This window comes from Micromys minutus (assembly GCF_963924665.1).
Source record: "Micromys minutus genome assembly, chromosome: 19".
Lineage (NCBI taxonomy): Eukaryota > Metazoa > Chordata > Mammalia > Rodentia > Muridae > Micromys > Micromys minutus.
Genome location: NC_137954.1, coordinates 18992630 through 19017755, shown reverse-complemented (window position 1 = coordinate 19017755; position 25126 = coordinate 18992630). Strand labels below are relative to the sequence as shown.

At 36.0% G+C, this 25126-nt stretch overlaps 1 protein-coding gene across 2 annotated transcripts in view; it reads left to right on the top strand.

Moving 5' to 3' along the window:
* Positions 1-25126, top strand: part of ERBB4 (erb-b2 receptor tyrosine kinase 4) — a gene marked incomplete at both ends in the record, with an annotated part of 1001312 nt that overhangs the window by 964212 nt on the left and 11974 nt on the right. For both annotated transcript variants that reach the window (XM_080932825.1, XM_080932824.1), the window contains 3 exons: positions 1111-1257; positions 3596-3693; positions 5062-5232. In XM_080932825.1, coding sequence (XP_080788951.1) covers positions 1111-1257; positions 3596-3693; positions 5062-5232 — 416 coding nt within the window. The remainder of the gene's footprint in view (positions 1-1110; positions 1258-3595; positions 3694-5061; positions 5233-25126) is intronic.

Genomic DNA, 25126 nt, shown 5'->3' with positions numbered 1-25126 from the left:
AATACACTGTAATGTGTAGCTAGCTGTACATACATGTGACACTAAAAATGATAAGATGTAAATATTAACAAATAATCCAATAAGTGTTATCGATTCTACTCTAAAGGATAATTTGAAGTCTACATCTTTCTGTTCTGTTTCCAGGCAATAGTGACTGACACGTGTCAGTTTAAGTAAACAAGCATTGCAGAGATACTCAGAAAACTCAGCCCCAATTATTCAATTTTATAAAAGATTCTCTACATATGCATAAACTCACAATGTAACACAATCATGCTTTTGTAGCCATTTCTGTTTTTAAAGTAGTGTGGTCTGAGGATAAAACTCAGTGACAGGAATTTTTACCTTCCATAGTAAAGAAGTAATCTCTGTTGTAAGGCTATTTTTGTTCTTGGTTTTGCTTTTACTTTCAGTTTTCTCTGTCATTGTTCTAGTGATTCAGAAAAAGAAGTCATTTCCTTAGCTTAGAATTAAGCTACTCTGGGTGTCTTTTTCTATGGATAACCATTGCTATGCATTCTGTCTTCCATATGGATTGATCCTCATGCACACCTCTGTGTGTGCTCAGTAAATTGCTTTAGGCTGTTTTTTTTTTCCTTTGTGTTAGCTGAACAGTGAGCCACAAGGCTTTACCATGACAACAGCCACCTATAACCATCAGCAACCACCAGGTCTGCCTGTGATGACTTTTCCCACCATGAGACTGATTTAAAAATTAATCCCTGTCAGGATTTTCCTGAAATTATATTTATTTGGCATTAAACAGATGCATACACTAAAGGCACTATATCCTGGATTTTCATGTGTGTGAAACAATTTTCATCAATAAGCATTAGCATTACCTTTTAGGTACAAATGGGAAACTTGGTTTAAATTCTGGGATCTATTGCAAATATTTCCTGCTATGCATTAAAAATTCCAAGACAATAGTGAAAAAATTCTGTTACTTGTCCTTTGAGAGTTTAGCCTTGGGATTCTTGCAGTGACTGACAGCGCGTGAAGGAGATGCCTTTAAGTTTCAACTGATTGCTTTGTAAAAGAGTAACTTCATATGTGTTCATTCAGATTGTGATGGTGATTTGCTTATGTGAGAACTGTCTTTCCAAATAGGTGTCACTATATGGGAGCTGATGACCTTCGGAGGGAAACCCTATGATGGAATTCCAACCCGAGAAATCCCTGATTTATTAGAGAAAGGAGAGCGTCTGCCTCAGCCTCCCATCTGCACGATTGACGTTTACATGGTCATGGTCAAATGTAAGCCTGGAGAATAATCTTATCACCTGCCTGCATCACCGTTATCAATAAAATGAAAGTTTAGATCGTTTCACCTGAGAAGTGTTTCCCTGCATTACTAGGCATAGTAGAAAGAATATTTATGGATGCAGAATATAAATCCATGTTTGTTGTAATTATTATTATGAGTATGCATCTAAGCAACAAACTAAAAATTATATTGTTCTTACTCTTATAATTTTCATAATTTCAATACCCTTCAAAATTTGTCATTAAGAGAAATATTTATTCATAAGAATGTTAGTAATATATTAATGTTAATCTTCATGGGAAAATATCTAAACACGGCTGATAGTCTAAAAATGAATTAAATTGGATATAAGCTTAATTAAGAGTAAGTTAGCGAAGCAGGTTGGGAATCAGAAGAGAGGAATCCACATTGAAGTAAATATTAAAATGTTTGCTTTTTTAAATTTGATCATTTGTTTACATCAAATATTCTTACTTTTCTTTCCACTCCTATGCTCCAGGCACATGTGGATTATAAATGTGTTTTAGAAGCCTAGACCGTTAATTTTAATAGAATTAAAGAATTCTCTGGGGTTCTGACTTAATTTAAGTGAGATTAACCGGCAGCCGTCTCTCTTATATAATCTGAGGTTTCCAAGTTTTGATTTACACAGGGTTAAAAAAAGACAGGAAATGGTGAATGTGAATAAGCATTTTATTAATAAGAGACTCAGAGACTGTGGGCCCAGGTCTTCTCATATTTATATTCATGACATGTGTGATCTATTCTGACAGGAAGGGAAGAAATAAAAAATGTTCCTTGCAGTGCAGGTCAGCATGCCCTTTTCTCTAAGCATAGTTCTATTTACTCAATATTTAGTTAGGGAGAAACAAATATCTCACGGTAAAGTTAACCTTTTTTGGCTCTAGTAGCTTTGTCATTAGCATCCTGGCATTAACAGGCATTATTTTTTTTAAATGGATACCCATAAGATGCAGAGTGTCTGATCTCACAAGAGGAGAAACAAAAGATGCATGATACCCAGAGGATCTCTAAAAGAAGAATAAAAATAAACTCCCTAAGAATAGAAAGGATCCATAGTTGTATTAGATCAGTCCTTGTTTACTCAATGACCTGAAAGAGAGTTTAAAAACACCCCTATGTTATATGATAATTTGTTCCCACATCCAGCATATGATGTGACTTGAATACCCCAAAGTGATGGCGGAAAGGCAGGCAAACATTTTACCTTATTAGACAAACCATAGACACAGCAGTTTTACCTTTGTTTTTTCTCCCTTCCCCTGGAGAGGCTTTGCTTTAGAAGGGGATCATTTGGACACAAAATCACCGCTAACTTGATGCTGTTATTCTTGTCATCTCATCAGCTAAACAGAGCGTAGGCAGTTAAAATCCACGTTATCTGAGCTCCCAGCTAAAGAAGACTACCTACCTTGAAAACTCGTATTTTTATTCTGGGAGAACCAATTCTAAGATAAACGAAATGAGTAGTATTGGACACACATGACAAATCACAATGCATTTTCCTTCTGACGAGGAACACACCAGCAAAAATGTAGTTGCTTTCCATTTTGCCCTTTTCAATCTTTTGTGCCACAGTAATACAGGCAAATATTTTCTACCGTGTGTTCTTGATATAAGACTTCACTTTCTATTGCTGTATCAATCTAAGCATGCTTTAAGGACATTATCTTAACACTCTAAAACAAGAACAATAAAATCTGAGGTTCTAAAATGTCCTAGAGTTATCTTCAAATCTATTTTGTAAGACAAAGATTGAATCTGAAGCAGAATGGAAATTGGGGAGCCTGTAGAGAAGGTCGGCAGTTAGGACCTTCTGCTGCCCTTGCAGAGGAGATTTTTCGGGGTTCACTGCTTAAGTCAAGCACCTTACAACCACTTATAACTCCAACTTCAGGTGATCTGATGCCAATCTGTGGGCACATGTCCTCATGTACACAAACACACACACACACACACACACACACACACACACACAAATTAAAAGTAATTGATTTAAAATAAACTGTTATAGTATATTGCATTTCATGACAAATATCAATTAATTGATTTACAACCTGGTTTGTTTCTTTTTCTAGTTTTGTTTTGCAGGATATATAGATATGTAGGTAGATAGATAGATGGATAGATAGATAGATAGATAGATAGATAGATAGATAGATGATAGATAGATATATAGATAGATAGATAGATAGATAGATAGATAGATAGATAGATAGAAATTTATATCCCCATAATTTCCCAAACTTTAACTTCACTTTGGCCAAGTATAGGTGGACTAATATTTTACTGTGTATTAATCTCCAGGTTGGATGATCGATGCTGACAGCAGACCAAAATTCAAAGAACTGGCTGCTGAGTTTTCAAGGATGGCCAGAGACCCACAAAGATACCTAGTTATTCAGGTTCGTTGTTCTGATATTGCTTTTAAGACTCTAATAGCAAACTCTATTTAAACTTTACAACTTGGAAAACATACAACAATAAAGTGACCTTGTAAAAAAAAACTTGTGAGTTCGTGGATCTGGATATGGTTTTATGTATGTCTATCAGACAATTCAGGCTCAGAACGGTAAATGCTACATATTCTCTATCATTTGGAAAACTTACTTGCACACATAATACATGTCCATGGTATAGGCCACAAAAGTAGAAAGAGATCATTAGTAAGGAGGTTTTAAGGGAAAGGTAAATTAGGAAAGAGGATCATAGAATATGTATGATATATAACTAGAAAGACTGTGAGGGAAGGAAAGGGCTTGACTAGTTAGGGGAGAGGATACCAGAAAATGATAAACCAAAAGCAGTATGTGTATAAAAATTCTATCATAATGCCATAACAAACCCATTTCTTCATATGCTAATTTTAGAAGTACATGTGGGTTGTCTTAGTGGACAAAGTGTATAGTATGCAAGCAATAACTCAGTTCAAATGAACTGATGCCTACCTAAACCAAAGAGCTAACCAGTAGATATTTTGCATTCAACATTAGAAACTATATGGACTGGCTCATTTCATTAATATTATAATTTCTCTGTGCTTATTTTCATCTAAAGAAGACACAGTTGTACCTAATTTTCTTTCCTGACTGAAAGGGACATTTACCTGTAAGTAGACTAACATGAAGCACATAGCCAGACATTAGAAGATGTTTGTTTTGTTTTGTTTTGTTTTTACCCGTTTCCCCACAAATTAACTTTCACAAACTGACATCCTTTACCAATATAACAAACTTTGTAAAAGGTAAAACTACTAAAGACATGCCGAGGCTTTATCTTTTCACACCCATATATGCTCTATATGTTACTGTACTATGTGATTTTCAACTGCCAGCACATTGGCAATGATACCATTGTACTATAAGACAAACTATGGATGTCTGTGTCCTAATTAAGCAGAATAGTGCAAACATATTAAATACAAACTGGTAAGTGGATGATCTCTTACTGTCGATTCTTAGTCCATACCCCTTCATGACAGTGAGGATGTAAAGTGGACTTTCTCACTCTAAAGCATGCACAGCAACTGCCTACAATCTTTTTATGGTTGTTCTTACAATGATCACATTCTTCTTCTTCATTTCTATGCCATACCTTCTATTATTTAACCATAGTCAAGGATTCTTTTTGGGTGGTAGTTATGCTAAGACTATTTTTTAATAAGCATATGAATTCTGTAACCTGTTGGCTTTCTACTGTATACAGTGATGCTTGAAACCATGTGTTATGGAGGAAGGAATAATAATTGGGTTATCTCACTGGCAATCTTTCAGGGTGATGATCGGATGAAGCTTCCCAGTCCAAATGACAGCAAATTCTTCCAGAATCTCTTGGATGAAGAGGATTTGGGAGATATGATGGACGCTGAGGAATATTTGGTCCCACAGGCTTTCAACATCCCTCCTCCCATCTACACATCCAGAACAAGAATTGACTCCAACAGGGTAAGAACTGATTATACTCAAGTACTACGATACTTCTGAGAGACAACTTTGTGTTCACTGGTTGTAAAACATAAAGGTTTCCACATAACTATACAGCTTATTATTGCAATTTCTATATTAAAAGCACAGTATGGACAAAAATATGCAAACTAACCACAGATAGAGTTAACTTTGGAAGTATGGACAATATAATATGCCCCCTGAGATATCACTATTTAGATAGAAATTATCTTATCCTAAATTAAATACATTTTAATTTCTAAAAATTGAACTGATAAAACTTTGTTTATATTGTAATGAAAATTTTTAGCCATTAGGTTTTTCTACTACTTTTTATTTAAAATATGGTATCCTGTATTAATCAATACTAATACAACTTTTTTCAATAATTGAAGGAACATTTTTTTCTGCCAAGTGAAATATAAACACTGAAAAGTATGTGAGCCTTTAAACCACATCAATCAGATTTAAAAATCCAGTGAATTTTTACTAAGAAATTGATTTAAATTTTAGCAGAACCTTTTGAGAAGAATTTACATTTAAAATATTAAATTCAATTATGTGACTATGAGTTTTTCTCTAAATGTGGTCAAACCCATTTATTTATTTTTAAAGACTCACTTTTTGGTACCAGACAGTTGGCACTTCAGGTACGCACTGCTTTTACATTAGACTTGAGTTCAGTTCCCAGAGTCAGGCAGGCGAAACTCTATCTCCCCAGAATCAAGCATCATCTTCTTGTCTCTGTGAGCAGCTGCATTTGTGTGCTCAAACATATATACAACACAATTATTTTAATAAAATGAATCTTATTTAAATATTTTTAATTAAAAATCACTTGCCATCCATTCAACACAGAATTGCCTCTATATCCGAAATGTTAGCATACATTTCATATTCAAGGAATTTCCATGTAATTGATGCTTTCTGAACCTATGCAGGCATCCTGATAGCAGGAAAATGAAACTAACCTGGATGCCCATCTGCAGATGAATAAATAACAAAAACTGTGGTATATAAACGAAAAAATATTTAGCTATAAAGAAAAATAAAATCGCTAAAGTTTCAGAAAGATACACTTTAAAATTATAATATTAAAGGATCTAGAAAACCTCAGAAATAAAAGAAAAGAAAGGAAGGAAGAAGGAAAGAAAGGAAGAAAGAAAAAAGGAAAGAAAGAAAGAGACCATGTGTTTTTCATCATACAGGGACCCTAGCCTACAGTTTATATGTGTATGTATTAAAGAGATGTAAGTGTAGAATAAAATTTTGCAGGCAATGAAGAAAAGGTAGTATTGGGTGACAAGAAAGCAGGAGGTTGGCAAAAAGCCCCATTACATTAAAGAGATACATTGTTTTTTCAACTCCTTCAGAGTTTTAGCCTCTTTATAGTAGGTAAGTAACCATTTCTTGGTATTGAAGTAATACGAACCATAAATAAAGTGAATAAGTATGGAATTAATCACAAAAGTGTAAAGCTCTTAATAAAGCAGAGATGCTTCCCAATGGCCATTCTATCTATGTAGAAGAAAGCTAACATGTAGAGTTTGGAAATGGCCTGGTGTGTGGTCCAGAGCCTCAGACAGGCTGAATGTTTTTTCTCGTGAGGTAATTAGAAGTACATGATTTTATAAATTTTGTTACATGTCCAGGTTAATGGAAGTGCTACTGAGACAGAATTGGCATACATCTGGCCCTGCACTACAGTAAATTACTTCTTCTCCATTATCGAGTGTGGAGATAAAATGAGTTTGAGTCTACACTCAGTTCCTTCCATGCATAATATACAATTATGAGAGTTAAATGTTTTCTAGGAAGCAACTTTTCCTTTATTCTCTTCATCACAAAACACTGCCATGGGAGCACAAGGAAATGTCTCTGCTCTCTTGACAGTCAGCTTAAGGGAAACTTCAAATTACTGGTCATGCTTGAAAATGGAAATCACTTTATCCCAGATTGAAAGAAATAATAAAACAACACCTAGCTTTTTCTATTCAACACATCTATATATTAACAACTCTCAGACGCATGACAACCCAATGAAGTTATCTTATTATTATCACATCTTACAAACAATAAACCTGTCACACGGACACAAGGTGATTAGCCTGGTGTCCCATGGCTAGCCAGCCAAAGACCAGAGGTTTTACATAGGCTATCTGTGTTTAATCCAGTGTGCTTTTAATTCAGAAGTACAAGTGTATTTCCACAGTGTGTTTGTTATTCCTGGCATTGACCTCAGTATCTGGGACATGTCAGTAAATTGACCTCATACTTTTCTCATAAAATGCAACTCACCCCAGTTACATCTTTGCAACTTCTTCCAGCATTTGTAAGACTGGTTGTATAAAGGCAGAGTATAATCTCAGCACTGGAGAGGCTGAGGCAGGAGGATTTTGTGAGTGCAATGCCAATCAGGATTAGTGGTGCTTCCAATGTCTGCCTGGCTAAATAGCAATATCTTATCTTAGCAACTAAACAAAAGAAAATCAAATTAAAATAGGAAGAAAGAAGAGAGGGAGGTAGTGGGAGGGACCACACATCCAGATCACAGTTTAGCTTTATTGGGGCTGAAAAAGAAAATTTGTAATTGCAACCCAACCTAGAACTTTTTTATGGTCCCAATAGGAGCAGATAACATAAAGGTTTAAAATTGTAAGTCATAAGCCAGGCAGTAGTGGTGTGCACTTTCAATCCCATCACTAGAGGGTCAGAGGTGGGAGGATCTCTGAACTCTAGGCCATCCTGCTCTACAGAATAAGTTCTAGGACACCCAAGGCTACACAGAGAAATAAAAAGAAAGGAAGAAAGAAAGAAAGAAAGAAAGGAAGAAAGAAAGAAAGAAAGAAAGAAAGAAAGAAAGAAAGAAAGAAAGAAAGAAAGAAAGAAAGAAAGAAGGAAGGAAAGAAAGAAACGAGGGAGGGAGGTAGGGAAGGAAGGAAGAAAGAAAGAAAGAAAGAAAGAAAGAAAGAAAGAAAGAAAGAAAGAAAGAAAGAAAAAAGAAAGACAACAATGATAACAACAACAAAAAAACTTTGGAAAACAATTAATTCAAACAATTGTGAATATCAGTCTTTGTGGGAGGTAGGACAGTCTGTGGGTATGACTGGGGTCATTTTCCTGTTCTCTCTATATAGCAAAACTGACCAAATATTACTAGTGCATTTACTGTTCATGACAATAATCAATTTTCAAGAAAAGAGTTTTAATCCTTAAAGTTAAATTCCATCGAGATATTAAGACTAAGGCATGTTTTTCTTTTCCTTTTTTATATGGATTCTCAAATTCTTCAGTTTTGTTCATTTTAATTTGTAATACTTAATGCAAGGCATTCTTAATAACAGTTTGATCTAACTAAACAGAACTAGACAAAGGAGGACTCTCATGGGGAAGTCCTTGACCTTTAGTCTTCTCTTGTTATGAATTTTGATTTGCTACATGCAAACTTCCTTTTTTTAAAGCTATCAGTGTCTGGATAATGAATTGTACTTAATACCATTTATTTGGGAGCATTAATGTGTGTGGGGGTATGTGTGAGCATGTACACACACACACACACACACACACACACACACACACACACACACACACACACACACATTCAAGGATACCTTCAGAGGTCATTTTTACTACCCACCTTACTTCAGACAGGCTCTTCCATCCACTCTTGTGCCTGCGATTCTCCTGTCTTCAGCTCACATCTTACCATAGGAGCACTAGGATTATAAACTCATACTGGTGGCTCTTGCTCTCCCTGGGTTCTGTGATCCCAACTCAACCCCTTGGGCTTTCATTGTAAATACTTTACCTACGGAGCTATCTTTCTGTCCCACAAAATATCACCATCATTTATATTGTGCTAACTTTAAATTCTGGCTTTATATAACTCTTATTTAAATTTATAACATGTTACAAATATTATTTCCATCTTTGTTTCATAGTTACTTCAACTTTAGTTTCAATTGTCCAGTAATGTAATGAGGGACACTGTTTAACGTGGATAAGGATGGAGAACATAAACATATTGGATAAATATTTATTAGCAATTAAACACTCAGCTTTTAAGTGCAAAATGAACTTTTCTGTATATATGTGTTTATATATGTTTCTGTATATACATATATATGTATATGTTTCACTGATGTTCTGGCTCGTTCTATAACATTATTTTCTCATTTTTAAATTAATACAACTGTACCCATCTATATGAGTGACAGACAATTAACTTAAGAATCACATTTTCTCTAGTAACAGGCCAATAAACATTAATCTCTTTTAGAGTGAGACAATTTTTTTTTTTACTTTTTTGATTTATCACCAACATAACTGTAGATACACTCTTATTAGGCTTTGCTACTCATGGCAAGGCTGCCGATGTGTTTACTCTCTAATTCTATGTGTGTTTCCCATCATCAAACAAGTTATTAAAGTAGTCTCTTCTGTAATATGCTAGATTGTTTTAAATTTCACAACTGGGTCAGCAAGATGTTCCAGTGGGGAATGGAACTTGCCATCAGGTTTGATGAACTGATTTGGATTCCGGAACCTCTCTACATGAAGAAAAAACAACATATTCCTGCAAGTAGTTCTTTAATCCTCATATGTGCTCTGTGGCCCATACAGATCTGCACATACAAAAAAAGTAAATTTTTAAAAGATAACCTTTAAATCTACATGTATTTTGATAAATTATGCCCTTAAGATAATGAGTAAAATACTAACACAATGCTCATAATTGTTCAGACTGCTAGCAAAAATTAATTTAAAAATACTAGACAATTGTCATCTAATCTGTAACTGGTACTATTAAGTATAACTGAAAAATGAGCTTAAATATTTTTGCCAAACTAATGTACACATTGCATGAATTCTAATATTGTATAAACAAGAGAACAAAAAAAAAGCCATTTAATTTTAGCAATTTTTAGTTCCCTACATTCATAAAACAGAGTATTTAGGGGTGGAGTCATTCACTACCTGCTTTGGGATGAGCTTCTACTTTCTCTTAATGATAGTATAATTAAGACAAACTGATCTGAGGGCTGGAGAGATGGCTCAGCAGTGAAGATCATGTGCTGCTTTGCTGAAAGATCTGAGTCCATTCCTGGCACCTACTTCAGGTATCTTCTAGCTGCAATTTCAGCTTCAGGGGTTTGATGACTCTGGCTTCCACAGGCCCTTCACTTTACTCATGTGCACATAAACAAGTGCAGAACACACACACACACACATGACCTTGCAAAATTAAAAATAATACAATACATTAATTAACAACAAATAGATTGGAAATCAGGCATGACATTATAGAACCAGTCCAGAGGCATGGTGGCTGTGGTGGTCGTGGTGGGCATGGTTGGCATGCCATTTAATCATCCTCATGTCATTTTCTTTAGTCATAAGAATTACATATTATCTCCTCACATTGAAATTACTTTATAACAGATTGGCATTTTGAAAAATTATATTCCAGATGTATGCAAGGTTTTTTTATTGTTAGGAATATTTCATTGGAAAATGGTCCAAAGCAGACTGGGTTATGTCATGATACAACCATCTTCTTTCAGGGATAGGAAAGAGGAGAGAGGACCCTACAAATGCAACTTAAGCTCTATGACACAGCAGGGAGAAGTTAGGTGACATAACAAGGTTACGCTTGTTTCAATTTGCCAAGGATCAATATTAATTCTACCAATAGCTGCTTCTGGAGGATAAATGACTGTAGTCTTGGGATATTGGTTTTGCATTTTGTTTAGGGTCTATCCAGGTTTCCTGCAGTTTATCCTTGACAAGAGGCTTGAGGTTTCTGCTTGGTTTTAATCTATTAAGCCTGGTGTAGTAGGAGCTCTTCTCATTAGATTCCACATCTCTTTTAGTCTCATGTAGTCTTCACTCAACAGCTAAGCTTCTTAAATTTTTGAGTGTACTAGAGTCAGAGTAAACAAATCGATGTATCTGAGTCAGAATAAGTAAATTAACACATTTGAATTTTAGTCATGGCTTTGGCACTGAGGTGGGCAGGGAGAAGGGGCTGGAGAGGATATTCTGTCTTCAGAGACTCAGTCTACTTGAGGACACTGTGTTAGGAGAGAAATATCAGATATTGTAGGAGAAAGGTAAAACAATCCAAATCTAGGAGAGGATAAAGGAAGCCATTTTTTGTCCTGTCAAGCACAGAACAGGAAAATGAAGTAAACCAAACAAAAGCTGACATAAAAGGAGACAAGAGCATGCTAGTCATTCTTATCATCTTAATTTTTATAACATTTTTATACTGTAAAGGCTGAGAACTGTATCAACTGACAAGGAAATGTCCTTTCTTCCATTTGTCATGTCTTCTTCCCAGTGATAAATATGGGTTTTAAAGGCTCCTGCTCCCCTCTGAAGGTTCCTACTCAAAGCAAAATACTTTTCAGCCTTTATACAAAGTGCTTTAGAAATTCCTGTCTGTTTCTCTTGCTACAATTCTAATTCAGACCGCATTGCTTTATAGACCACACTGCACTAAGTATGCACATCTAGATTGTTTCAAAAATGACTTGATTTTCCTTTCTTTTTTATTATTTTTTTCTTTTATCCTCCCTCCCTCCTTTCTCTCTCTCTCTCTCTCTCTCTCTCTCTCTCTCTCTCTCTCTCTCTCTCTCTCTCTCTCTCTCTCTCTCTCTCCCTCTCTCTCTTTCTCCTTTCTTTTCATCTAGTGCTAAAAAATCTAACCCAGGACTTCATGACTCTTAGACAAGTTTTCTACCACTGAGCTACATCCACAGTCAGTGATAGCATTTTGTACACATATAGTACCTCTTCTTTCAAAAAATCAATATGTCCTTATACCAAAAAAAAAATGATATTAATGATTCCAGTACCTAAACTTTTCTTGACACTAGTTTCTTTCTCTTTTCTTCTTTCATTCCTTCCTGTTTTCTTTTTAATTCATCTCTTTCTCCTTTTTTCCTTTTTACAGTACATTTTTGCATTCTTTTCACCAATGGGAATGACATGAATGGTATATATTTTATTAGATCTCTCTTTATATGATATATAATTCTGTTGTCATTATCAGTTTAAGAACCATTGAATATTTATCCTAGAAATGCCTTCCCCACTCTACTTGACTGGTCAATGCAATGTTCTCTTCTGCAGCTCACACACAAAAAGCTGACCAGAACTGCAAGCATTCTTATCACGTGACTTTCAAAATATTTATTTATTGGGGTTTTCAGTCTTAGTATACAACTGTGGATGATTTGTTTTTTAGAAATGTCATCTCTCCCATAGATGATACAATTTTCTCTTTTAAAATTATGCAATATAAATTAGCATGTTTACTTTCCAAGTTTTTGGAAATTCTGGAGATATCTTTAAAGAACTTTTCATCTATCTGACTTGATATTAAGAATATATTTAAAACTGAGAGACTTCACCTACAGACTTGAGGATGCTAAATATAAATACTAAAATTACTTTAAGAATAAGTTAAAATGCATTAGTTTCTGTTTATAAAATTCCATGTTCGTACTTACATAGGAATATTCCCGTTATTTAACATCATCAGGCTCATTTCACAATAACCTCCACACAATCTCTCTTCTCTCCCTTTCTGCTTCCTGACCCTCTCTTTGTCTTCAAGTATGATTTTCTCTAGAAAGTTAATTTACCTAGAAATCCTCTGAACAGAAATGTAAGCTGTGCTGTTAGTCCTTGGCAGTGTTATAGAGAATTCTAATCCCAGAGGTTTACATCACGGTATTATGAGGTACATGCATAAGGACTAAGAGACTTTCTTGTACAACTTCTTCATTTCGTGGAGGTGCAAGCCAATACTGGCAAAGCTGACATCAACACCTCACTATCCTTGCTTTCAAGAGGTGGGTGCAGGGCTCTTACTCCAATCTCTTGGATCTTAATCTAGTATTCAGTCTTTGATTGGTTCTGTTAGTTTGTTTTTGCTGGTGAAAGCCATGGATGTCTTGATTTTACTTCCAGTCTAATGAGATTTAGTATCAACTGGCTTAAAAGGCTCCTGCTGGGAGTGCCATGAGAAGCCAGAGCCCCTGCTGCTGTTTGCTTTCTCTGTTTATGCTTCTGAGAGACTCCCTGTAATCAAGAGTTAATGGTTTAGGAAGATCAAATGGAATTGATTGATAGAGCCAAAACCGAAACAAAAAAGCAGAGCAAATGGTGTCTGCATTTGAAATCACTAATGCCATACTTGACCATAAAATGATCCTTCAAGTACAGTAGATGTATCAAAATATCCAAATGCAAATCTAAATATGGCTACTGTTTATTGATCATTTGTTTCTGTTCTAAACTCTACCCAAAGCTTATAAATAGATTACTCTTTACCTTCTCTACACAGTAGAAAACAATACTACTTTCTTATTGGCCAAAATAGAAAATACGGAGAGACGGATAGATGCTGTGGTTAATAATAAGATGGAAATGCAAGTCTGACATGTATGGAATTAATACTTTTAATTCTCATCTTTCATAGGTTAAAAAAAAAAAAGGAACATCAAGTTACCATCACCAAGAAGCAATGAGTAATTTGTACATGTTAGCCTAAATATTATTCAAAGGAACTCATTAAATTTGGTACAGACTAATAAGTTTCTTCAATTTTTAATAAAATAGTTGATATATTTTTGTCAAAACATTTTCAATCAGTCCATAAAGGAAACAAAGAGAGATCTGGAACTGGTACATTGATTATGACATTAATTAATGTGTTATCTAAGCCATTTAGATATTTACATTTTATTATATTACCAGATTCATTGCTCTCTTCTAAATCACTGAACCCATCTCATCAAGAAGCCTATTCTTCATGGGATAGCACCTAAGCAAGACAATTAGCAATTTCTTCACCTCTTACATAATGGAACTGAGACATTATCATCAACTTCTTATTCAGATGTTGGGAAGTTATTTCACATATACTACAAACCTGTCCTTGTCTCCCAGAATTCCCTGTCCAGTCCAGCCTGCTATGCTGATTGTTTCTGCAAAGGCTTGAGAAAGTGTTGTTCTATTTCCTTCTCAATAAGTATTTATGGCATTTTGAGAGGTTCAGAATATCCTTTGATTACTCCATGAAATGGAACGGAGAAGATGGGAGTCGGTCGTAGGGGGCGGGCTGGCTCATCAACTTTCCTTTGTACGCTCTCTGTACTTGACCGTTCTGTAATCATAAGCACCTTGTGGCTCTGTTCTTTGCCACTCTCACCTGTGGCAATGAAAAAGTTCCCTTCTCAGTTCAGAACTCTGACATATCAGAATGTTCTAAACAGAGGCTAATTTTCCTCTGTAGCTTTCACTGTATATGAATGGCTGTAGACCAGGCTTTCATTACACTCAAGCAAAAGCTAAATTAAGAGACCACCACACCACTGTGGGAGCATTTCCAAACACAAAGATCATAATTCTTGCTTCAAAATATTCTAGATTGGGTGAAGTAAGTGCAGGAAATCAAACAGGGAAGCAAACTGGTAATTCAATCCACAACCAATTTGTTTTGATTTCTCCAAAAATGATCATAGCAATTATTTAATAGCATACTTAATTGATTTATTCCTCAGAAGAAAAATATGCTTCATATTCTTCACACTGAAATATTGAGATATACATAATTCATATTCACTGAATGCCTGCTGTAGCCTGTTTTCAGTTAGAGCCAGGTGCGGTGGTTCTGTGTTAGAGAGATAGGCTGTTGGATATTCCCGAGCTGAAATAACAAATTCATTCTTTTACTCTTAGTGACTGTGTATATTTATAAGAGTGTATAATTACTCAAAGACAGAATAATAACACGTGGTGCAGACTGACTGGCCCTCACCTATCTCAAATACTATAGAACTGCCGTGTACTCATTAATTTGTTTAATCTCCTGAAAACTTTGCTTTAGTTTTATCCATTTACCACTTATCCCCCCCATAGTTTCCTAATTTTTACTATTCCGAGCTATCTATGATTCTGTACCTTCTCATCTATTTTGCATACTTGAAAACTGAGGCACAACTATGAAAAGGTAGGGCCCAGCATCCTGCCTCAAAGGCTTCCAGGCACTCAGCCTTGCCAGGGTGATGTATCTCCTCTCTTTGCCTCTAAGATTCCTTTGTTGTGAAATCATTGCTATTCTTTGTCCTCTTTTTCAGCACTGAAGACCAGTCCCAAGCCCTTGAATATGCTAAGTTAATCACCTACTGGTGAGCTGCCTCCATAGCCAGTATTCAGTAACACTAAAGAGGAATGTATCAGGGAAGAATATTATTACTTATTTTTATGTGTATGGGTGTTTTGACTACATTTATGTCTTTTTATCACCTGTGTGGAGGGCCCTTGGAGGACAGGAGGCACATTAGATCCCCAGGGTCTAGAGCTGTCTTAATTATGGTCTGTATTTTTGTAAACAGACACTATAACCATGACAGCTCTTCTAAAGGAAAATATTTAATTGGGACTGTCTTACAGTTCAGAGGTTTAGTTCATCATTGTCATGGTAGAGAAACAGAGCAGCATGCAGGCAAACGTAGTGCGAGAAAGAAACTGAGAGTTCTACATCTGGATCAGCAAGCAAGAGGAAGAGAATGAAACACATTTCCTCCAACAAACCACACCTCCTAATTAGTGCTATTTTCTATTAACCAAGCGTAGCCATTGTTGCTCAAAGCTCTAAATGACTTTCAGATATTTAGGATCTGTCATGTGTGTTCCGGGAATCCTCACTAAGTATTCTAGAAGAGAAATCTGTGCTCTTCAACACTAAGCCATCTCTCCAATTCTTCAATATAGAATTATGGCTGTTTGAACCTTTGAATCACCAGATTCTTCATGATGGTAATGGTCTTAAAGGAACTGACTTAGTAAGAACTGTTGACCTGTAAATATATGAATATCTTCATTTCGTCTCCTAAGTTATGATACTTTCAGCTAAAAAAAAAAAAAAAAAAAAAAAAAAAAAAAAAAAAAAAAAAAAAAAAAACCTTCTTCAGTTCAGTTGGTAGTATATTAGTTAAATAGTCATTAAGGAAATTGCTATGTATCTAGTTTTTCTAGGACTGCATCTAATCTTGCCCTCAAAAAAAAAAAAAAAAAAGGCGTATAAGCAAGTAGCCAATAAAGCACAATGAGCAAGTGTTACATTAGAGACGAGGAGAGTACATCAGGGACTATTGAATGAAGTGAGCTTTATAATGAGAGCACATGTCATTTTGGCTTCTGGTAAGACAATTCTGGCAGCTTTTTAATATCTGAACTAATGTACACAGTGAAGGAATTCGAGAAATACTATGGGGAGTTTGATAAAAGTAACGGATTTGAAATAGATCTATGGGATGTGGATACTCATTGAGTAACACAGAATGAGAGGGCAATGTCAGATTTTCTAGCTCTGTAAGGACACAAATGTTAGCATTATGGATTAGAGCCTAAAATATGAAGAACAGAATAAGAAAATGAGTGGGTGTTTGGAATTTAATTAGATGTCATCACTAGACTTCCAGAATGTATACCTAGAGCAGCAATGAAGCTGTCATAAGTGGGAAGCCATTTGTGTGTTTTTCAGGGCACGTCTGTTACTAGTCCTTGGCAGTTTCAGCATAATATAGAGCTAGTAGAGAGCCAAATACAGTTAAATCACGATCATGGTCAAGAAGCAAAATTCTCTTAGATATAGAACATACTGGAAACAGTTTATAGAGACCATTTAGTATACTTGATTTTATTTCGGCTTACTTTATTTTACTACACGGTGAGATGAGATATCTGACTGCCCATACTTAAACATGGATGTAGCATGGGTTTAAATATGGCTTGCTTGTATAAACCTAAACTTTTGGCCACTCAGTTTATTGTTCTCCAAACTGTTGATAAAGACCATATGTACCAGAGAATATGTGAGAAGCCATATTTTATATATATATATATATATATAGTATCTTGAATTAATATATCTGTAACTATATTTTCTTTCTCTTTCTGCACCCCAATTTCCTTACACAGTGCTCCTCCACATTTCATTTGCTCTCACCTCTTTCTTGACTTACACAATCTCCCTCTTTCATCTCTCCAATAACAAAAGTAATTCACACCAAGACTTTGTGAATTGATAGAATTGAAAACAGAAAGGATGGACTAGGTTGAAAGATCACATTGTAGCGAATACAGGATTCTATTCAGCTCTTTTTCTTCATCTTCTGCCTGTGTCAACTCTATTTCCTTACAGATTCAAATTGTCCTTTATCTCATATATTAGAATTTCTCTTCTCATCTGAGGCCTTGGACCTGTATTTTAAATTATTCACTAACTACTCACACACTCAGATTTAAAATATATTAACAAAGAAGTCAATTGCCTCTTGGGAATAATTTTAGCCTACTTACAATAACAAGTTTTCTGTTTTATTATAATTTTCAGATTAAATTGAGAGACATTAAGAGACTGCCAGCCTATAGACACTTAGAATAAAGAGCAAGGCTATGGAGGGAACCTAGGGTGGAAGCATTTATTAGGAAAAAGATGATTAAGGTTTGAGTAAGTACTGTGTTGAGACAATCAAATAGACTAAAGAAGATCCAGTAAGGACTCCTGAAAATGGAAAATACAGCATTGTTGATGTATCTACTGGATGTGTAATGTTTCTGCCCTAGTATATGAATGGTGAACAAAGGAGACCAGACAAGAGATAGCAAAGGTGAGAATGCACATCAGTTGTAAATGAAAAAAGCCAACAGTACAGAAGCAGTGGGAAGTAAAGGCTACCTAGATGATTAATGCAGTAATTAATCGAAGCTTTTCCATTTGATCTAACTGCCTACTTTTATGTACTTACATAAATATGAGTGCTATGTTTCTGTTATGGGCAGGTTAACATCATAGGTTATTACACATTCTTACAAAGCATATTGCTAACACAAACATGAAACAGCCTTACCTCATTTTAGGTTAAAAGGTGTTTTTTTTAAGATTCAGATTGTGAATAACTTGTGGTAATCTGTAACAAGTCACTCAAGATTGCAATCCAGATTTAGATTGCCTCAAGGCACATCTTAGAAAAATGTAAATGACATAGAAACTGATATCCTGGAAAGGGTGCAAAGGAAATGATTAACTCAAGGGAAAGGAATCGCGATGATTCCAAAAGGCTATGGTCAGGGAAAGAAACTGTTTTCCTTAGCGTTCATAGTGGGAATTTTGGTGCTGTTCAGGTATAACAGTGGGAAACTTAAACTACAACTAAGGTATGATTACAGCCATTAAAAATACTCCAAAATACTGGCACTTATCCAGAAATGACAGTGCAGTTGTGAACAGACATGAACCATCACAAGCAGACATTGGTTCCAATCATTGCAGAGAACACTCAGGTGAGTACGATGACCTGTGGTAGAGTAGGTTGACATAAGACTCAAAATGGGAAGGGAATAGACTGACTTTTGGAAAGCTGTGATCTTCATCCTGGATCAGAAAAATCATAGATTAAACAGTCTCCACTAGAGAGAATAGGTAAGGAAGATTCTGTATGTGCAAGGCGGCTGCCGAAAGATGTGTGAGGTTGCTAAGGCATAAATGCAGGAAACATTTTCATAAACAAGGAAGATACAAATCTAGGTTTTCTGAAGACAGACACTCCTGAGTGTTTGAGTAGAGTCCAAGAAAATTGGAGACAGCTCAGTAGTTAAGAATACTTGCTACTTTTTCCAAAGATATGATATAAGTTTATTTACCAGCATCCTGACAGACTGGCCCACAACTAATAGTAACTCAGCTTCAGGGATCAGACATCTTCCGGTTTCTACAAACTACCCCACATGTGTGGCAAATTCACACAAGGCATATGCACACATACACACACATAAAAATAAAGGATTTTTTTAAAGAGAAAAAATACAAAATGTGCATTTTTGTTGTTTTTATTTATTTTTTTGTTATGAAATCATAAAGCCATGAGAACTAGAGTCACTGTTATTACAGAGCTCTGGGGAGATCCTCTCATTGAAGAGCTGAAAGCCTCAGCTTCCCTGCTTAAGGGTAAAACCACTGTGGGTCAAAAGAATGTGAAAGTAATGAGAAAAAGCCTAGAGAGAATTAATGTGCATCTGTTTTCAAATCGCATGTTACTGAGCACTTCCTTTGGGACTTCTGATATTCAAGAAGAATGGTGTGGACCCTGGAAGTTTAATATAGTAGCAAAGAACTCTTTATTTATAATATTTTCTTCCTTCCTTCTGGAGACAGCATGGTCCTGCACATTTTAAATTTTCATTTGTAGGCTGATAAATATTTTCTGAGTACTCACCTGACTTATGTTCTGGATGATCTTAGTGCTTGCTACTGCTCTTCTCTTGGTCAGAATTTCCAGGCTGGAGCATGTGAAGGTGTAGCAGAGCAAATAATTCACAGGCTGGATTTGTGCCCCTCTCTCCCAGACTGATCTTCTCCTCCTGCATATCTGGTATCCAGCGTGATTCTGAAGGACCCCAGACAGTGGGATCTCCAGAACTGTGGCCAGTTGCTAAGATTACTTCTAATTGCTTTCCCTTGAACTTAGGTCACCATCAAATAGGCATTTTGTAGATACCTCACAGAAATGGTCAAAACTGCCTCTTCTAACTGTTACTTTGGGCAAGGACATTATTTATGCAAAGTTATGTACCCAAATTTGAGCTACTAGGTATTTTCATTTATCATTGCTGCTTAGATAAATAATGTTAGAAGAAATTAAATACAAGATTCTACTGCCATCAGTAGGAGGAGAGGCCCTTGGTCCTGTGAAGGCTAGACTCCCCAGTGTAGGGGAATGCCAGGGAGGTGAGGTGGAACTGGGTGGACGGGAGGGGGAACTTCCTCATAGAAGCAGGAGGAAGAGGGATGAGATAAGAGGTTTCAGAGAGAAAACCAGGACAGGGGATAACATTTTAAAATGTAAATACATAAAATATATAATATAAAATTAAAACAATAAGAAAAAATGTAATTGTCTTTCAATAAGACAGGAACATTCTGTACATGGTGTTCCCTCTCTCTCTCCCTCCCTTTCTCTTCCTCCTTCACTCCCTCCCTCTCTCTTTCTCCCTCTCTCCCTATCTCGCCCTCCCCGTGTGTTAATGTGTCATCTATCATTTATCTATCATCTAGCTAATAACTATCATCTATCTATTTGTCTTTCTCAAAGTCTCAATTCTCTGAAAAGACTGGCACTCACGTGGAAGAAAAATTCGATCTAAACACTTGGGCAGTGCTACAGACTTCTCCTTGGACTACTGACAATGCTTCAGTATGAATTCTAAGACATATCTCATTAAGAATCTGTGTACTTTGAGCTGTTCAGTAGACGTGATTCAAGAAAATCAAAGCCAACATTCTCTGTGCAGACGTAGGAATTTCTAGTGTTTGGGTTCTAGCGACTCTGGCCCTTATCATACAAAGGGGGAAAAGTAGCAAAGATTTGATTTCTGCTTATAATAGTCTCAGCTGTCAGGTCTGCTTCTTATGTTATTTTAGTTGGCTAAGCATGTTGGTGTTAGTCACTAAATGCATCCTTCTCCCTGGTCACCTGGCCAGAAAACTGAAGGAGCCTCACATGTATCTCTTTTAGCACCATAAAAAACAAAACAGTTTTAGCTTTTAAGTGAATATTTTAAAATGACATGAAATAACGAATTACTCGATGTGCACTAAATTTCAGTTACTTATCACTACTTTATTTACATGAATAATTTCGATTATTTTAAAAGTTGTTTCAAAGCCATGTTTGTGATAGAGATTTTCTGAAAATTAATCCCTACCACTCCAGAAATCAGTGCAGCTGAAGTCATCTGCACAAAATCGGGCGATTCCCGTGTACTCTGAGTGGAGAAAGGAAACAATGAGGCCCCACCCCTACCAATGGCTGTTGGAGAAGAGGGTGTCATTATCCTCAATGGCACAGCAGCTGAAAAGTTACCTTTCCAGCAGTACATTACCTCCCTTCACGTTTATATAACAAATTCTGAATGCAGTGGGCCGTGTACATAAAGAAAGGCATGTGAGCCAATGGAGGACTTGCTGAGAAAAAAAGAAAGAGAAGGAGGAGAGAGGAGGAAAAGAGCTTGGGTACTACCCAAATGCATTATATAAGTATGTGGAACTATCAAACCTACGCAATGAAAAGTAGACTCAGATGCAGTACAAATGTTTTCCACCACCAAAAGAAACCGCCCAAAGGATGACCATGAGAGCAGCTGCCACTCACATAGCCTTGTCCTAGTCTAAAGGCTTTCATTCTCATCTGCAGAAACGTGCGTTCATCTGGTCTGCAGCGCCTACTTTTGTATGTGTGACTCCTAAGCAAATCCAGCACTCAGCTCCATTTTCTTTTATTTCAGAAGACACACTCACACACACTGCTTTCACCCTTACATGCTATCATCTATTTGAGATGCACATGAACGTGGAAAACCAGCCAGATAGGAAATGGTTAATCGACTGTGCAGATAAGCATACAGAGTTTGGGGTAAGACTCTTGGCTGGTGTGGGGGGAGCTTAGCAGCAATGCTTTCCGTAGCTAAACTCTCTTCAGCAGCCAATCATGTCACTTACTTGAAGCACACACCATAATATTATTGTCTTGCATCAAATATTCTATATACTATTCAACCATCTCTGTGTATATATATATATATATACATATATATACATATATATACATATATATATATGAAATACTTAAAATATAAAATATGCACCATGGTGTGAAATGTTAGTTAGATGGTATATAGAAATTACAGAGACAAAATTATTTTATATTTACTGATAGCCTCTTCATCCTCACTGTCTTCCCTATTATTTCTAATCCACGATGTATATTCTTTAGGAATAAAAGCTGAGTTTTCTGTGTCTCTAATTCATTCAAAAATGTGCAGCTACCTCAGGAAGTATCATCCATGTTCTTGCCACATAGCGAGAATACTTTGCTTTTGCCGTTAGCGTGAAAGCTTTAAACACTGATTTTAGTAACAGCAAATGTGCGAAATGAGATATTATCATGATTTACCATTGGGCTCAACTGGCCAATTGGCTATTTAGAATATGGCTATATCATATGTGAAACTTCTAATTTGAAAGGTATTTTAAAACACATTTGATTGAGTAAATGGTATCTGTGTTAGTTATTCTATATTGATGATAAAACACCATAGCCAAGGGAATTTATAAAAAAAAAAAAACAAAAACAAAAAAAAAAAAAAAACAAAACATTTAATTAAGGGCTCATCATTCCAGAGAGTTAGAGTCCATGACCATCATGGTGAGGAACATGGCAGCAGCAGGCAGGCATGGTGCTGAGCAGTAGCTGAAAGCTTTCATCTGATCTACAAGCTAAGGCAAAGTCTTAATACTAAGACTGGTATTAGCTTTAGAAACTTCAAAGCCTGGCTTCATTGATATACCTGTTCCACCAAGCCCACACCTCCTAATCCTTCTTAAACAGTTCTACCAACAGGGAACCAAGCATTCAAACATATGAAGTTTCATCTCAATTCTCATTTAACCTTGACAATATACTTGAGATTCTGATTCACCAGAATCATGAATGCATTTGAGTTTATGTATCTTCCTTTCCCTATGTTGTTAACTGATGTCTGGTACATCTTTATCTGGCCAATTTCCTGGCTCTGTGTTGAGTACCAGTGCTATAAACAAAACAGAGCAAGTCCTCTTCTAAATGAACTTAGAACTTATGTTCATTTCCTTTCCTGTTGCTGTGATAACATTTCCTGGCAAAATATACTTAAGGGAGAAAAGATCTGAACTTACAGTTCCAATTTATAGTTAATTATTGTGGGTCAATAAAGGTGGCAGGAAATTAAAACACTGGTCAAATCACATCTTTAGTCAAGATTTCAGGGTAATGAATTAATACATTCATGCTTGTACTCATTTCAATTTTTTTCTACTAGAGGAATGGTACAATCCACAGTGAACAGGTCTTCCCTCTAAGGCCAAACTCATCTAGACAGTCGCTTACTGAGTTGCTTTCTCGGTGAATATCTTTCTTATTTTTTTTTTTCAACTCAACAGTTAAAGCCAACATTGCAAAACAAAGAAACAAACAAAAATAAAAACCACACTAATGAATCAGTATTAATATGGTTGATAAGTTAATTCCTTGCAACAAATAATGATTTCTTGGTAAACATTTAGTGAATCAAAAAAAAAATTAATGTAATCAGGATAAAAAAATAGTTTTCTATGTGGTTAATATGAAATCAAAGCAAAGAAGCAAGACAGAAATAGAAAGGGAACAGAATCTAGAGAGATACGTGAGGGAAAGCCAAATAATCTATAGTGACCTGCTGATGTGCTCCCTTATTTTGATGGAGATTTGTGTGAGGAGCGTTGAAACTGGAAGGTTGGAAACTTTGCAAGGATCGCAAGTACCAATAGTCTTCAATGCTGATACAAAGGGACTTCACTTAACCTGAGGGCAAGAGGAGTGGTTGGAGTTTTGCAAACATAGGAAGTGACTGATGCGGAAAAAAAAAAAGCCTAAAACAAGATCACCAAGAATATTACTACAGTCCTCTAGTCAACAAAAGAGAACATATTTAAGATCCTCACAAATGCCAGGCTTCTCTAATGAATTCTGGCTGACCCAGTTCCCATGCTACAAGTAATAATCCATTTCCTTTATCCCCAAGTAATGATTATGATGGTAAATTATATGCATCTTTAAACCACAATAAAAAGATGAAGAAGGTATCTGGATTTAGTGGTTTGAAGACATTTTAGAAAGTAGAACTTAGGAACTCAAACCTGAGGGGTAAGGTAAAGAAGAAATCTAGGAGAGCACTGAGATATCCGATTCACACAAGTGGACGAGCTATTATTAATATCAATTACCACATGAGGAAGCAAATAGCTTCGATTCGTGAGGGAAGCATGCAGTCCTTTCTGCTAGGGATGGATTAAAATTTGGGAAATATCATAGGATAATCCAGTGGAGGCACAAGTCAGTAGCCCTTAATTAAGAGAGAATTAGCAACCAATATTCCAGTGTTATCTGAGATAAGTCCACCATGAAATATGAACACTAATTTAAGAAACTCTTAGTAATAAATTGAGAGAGAAAATACACTCTTTCTTGACAGAGAAGCTGAGTCCCTGAACAGGGAAAATAATGACGTTTATAACTACAAGACGCCCTAACAGTGGACCTGGAACGGGTAAACAATACAGTCATATCTCATACAGAAGCAAAAGAGGAGTGAGCGCAGAAGCCTTTCAGAAACTTATAGGATTTCATAAGCCTAAAATTGAGTAATCAGCCTTGGTGAGGAGACAGATATAGGACCTCATCTTCTTTGGAGTCCCAGCTGGGCCACTTCTGACTCAGACAGGATCTAAGGATCAGGCACATTGTTTGTTCCCTAAGTCAAGTTATAAAAGTGGTTTTTCGACTCAGGCTTGCTGAGGTTTTCTTGTTGGTTAGTAGCCATTTGATCCTCAGGAAAGTAACTCACTATCTCTCTCTCTCCCTGGCAGAAAACAGTGTGTGTGAGTGTGTCACCTCAGGCATCTCTGTCAGACTTAAATCATACTGTCTGGTTTATTTTAGGCCTCTTTTATTTTTGGTCCATTTCTTTTTATGATTGAAAGAAAAAATGTTAACTGTTTTAGAAGTTGAAAGGAAATTATTATATCCCTGATCCTTACTAATCTAGTTTATCTTGGAAGTAAGAAGTATTCGTCTATCCACCCCCCCCCCCGAATTCCAGGAAATTCCAGAGTAGTCCATGAATAGATGCAGGAATGCTTTAAATATTTTTATCTAACTTTTTATATGTAGCAAAGTCTGATTTGGATGCAGACAGAGAGAGAGAGAGAGAGAGAGAGAGAGAGAGAGAGAGAGAGAGAGAA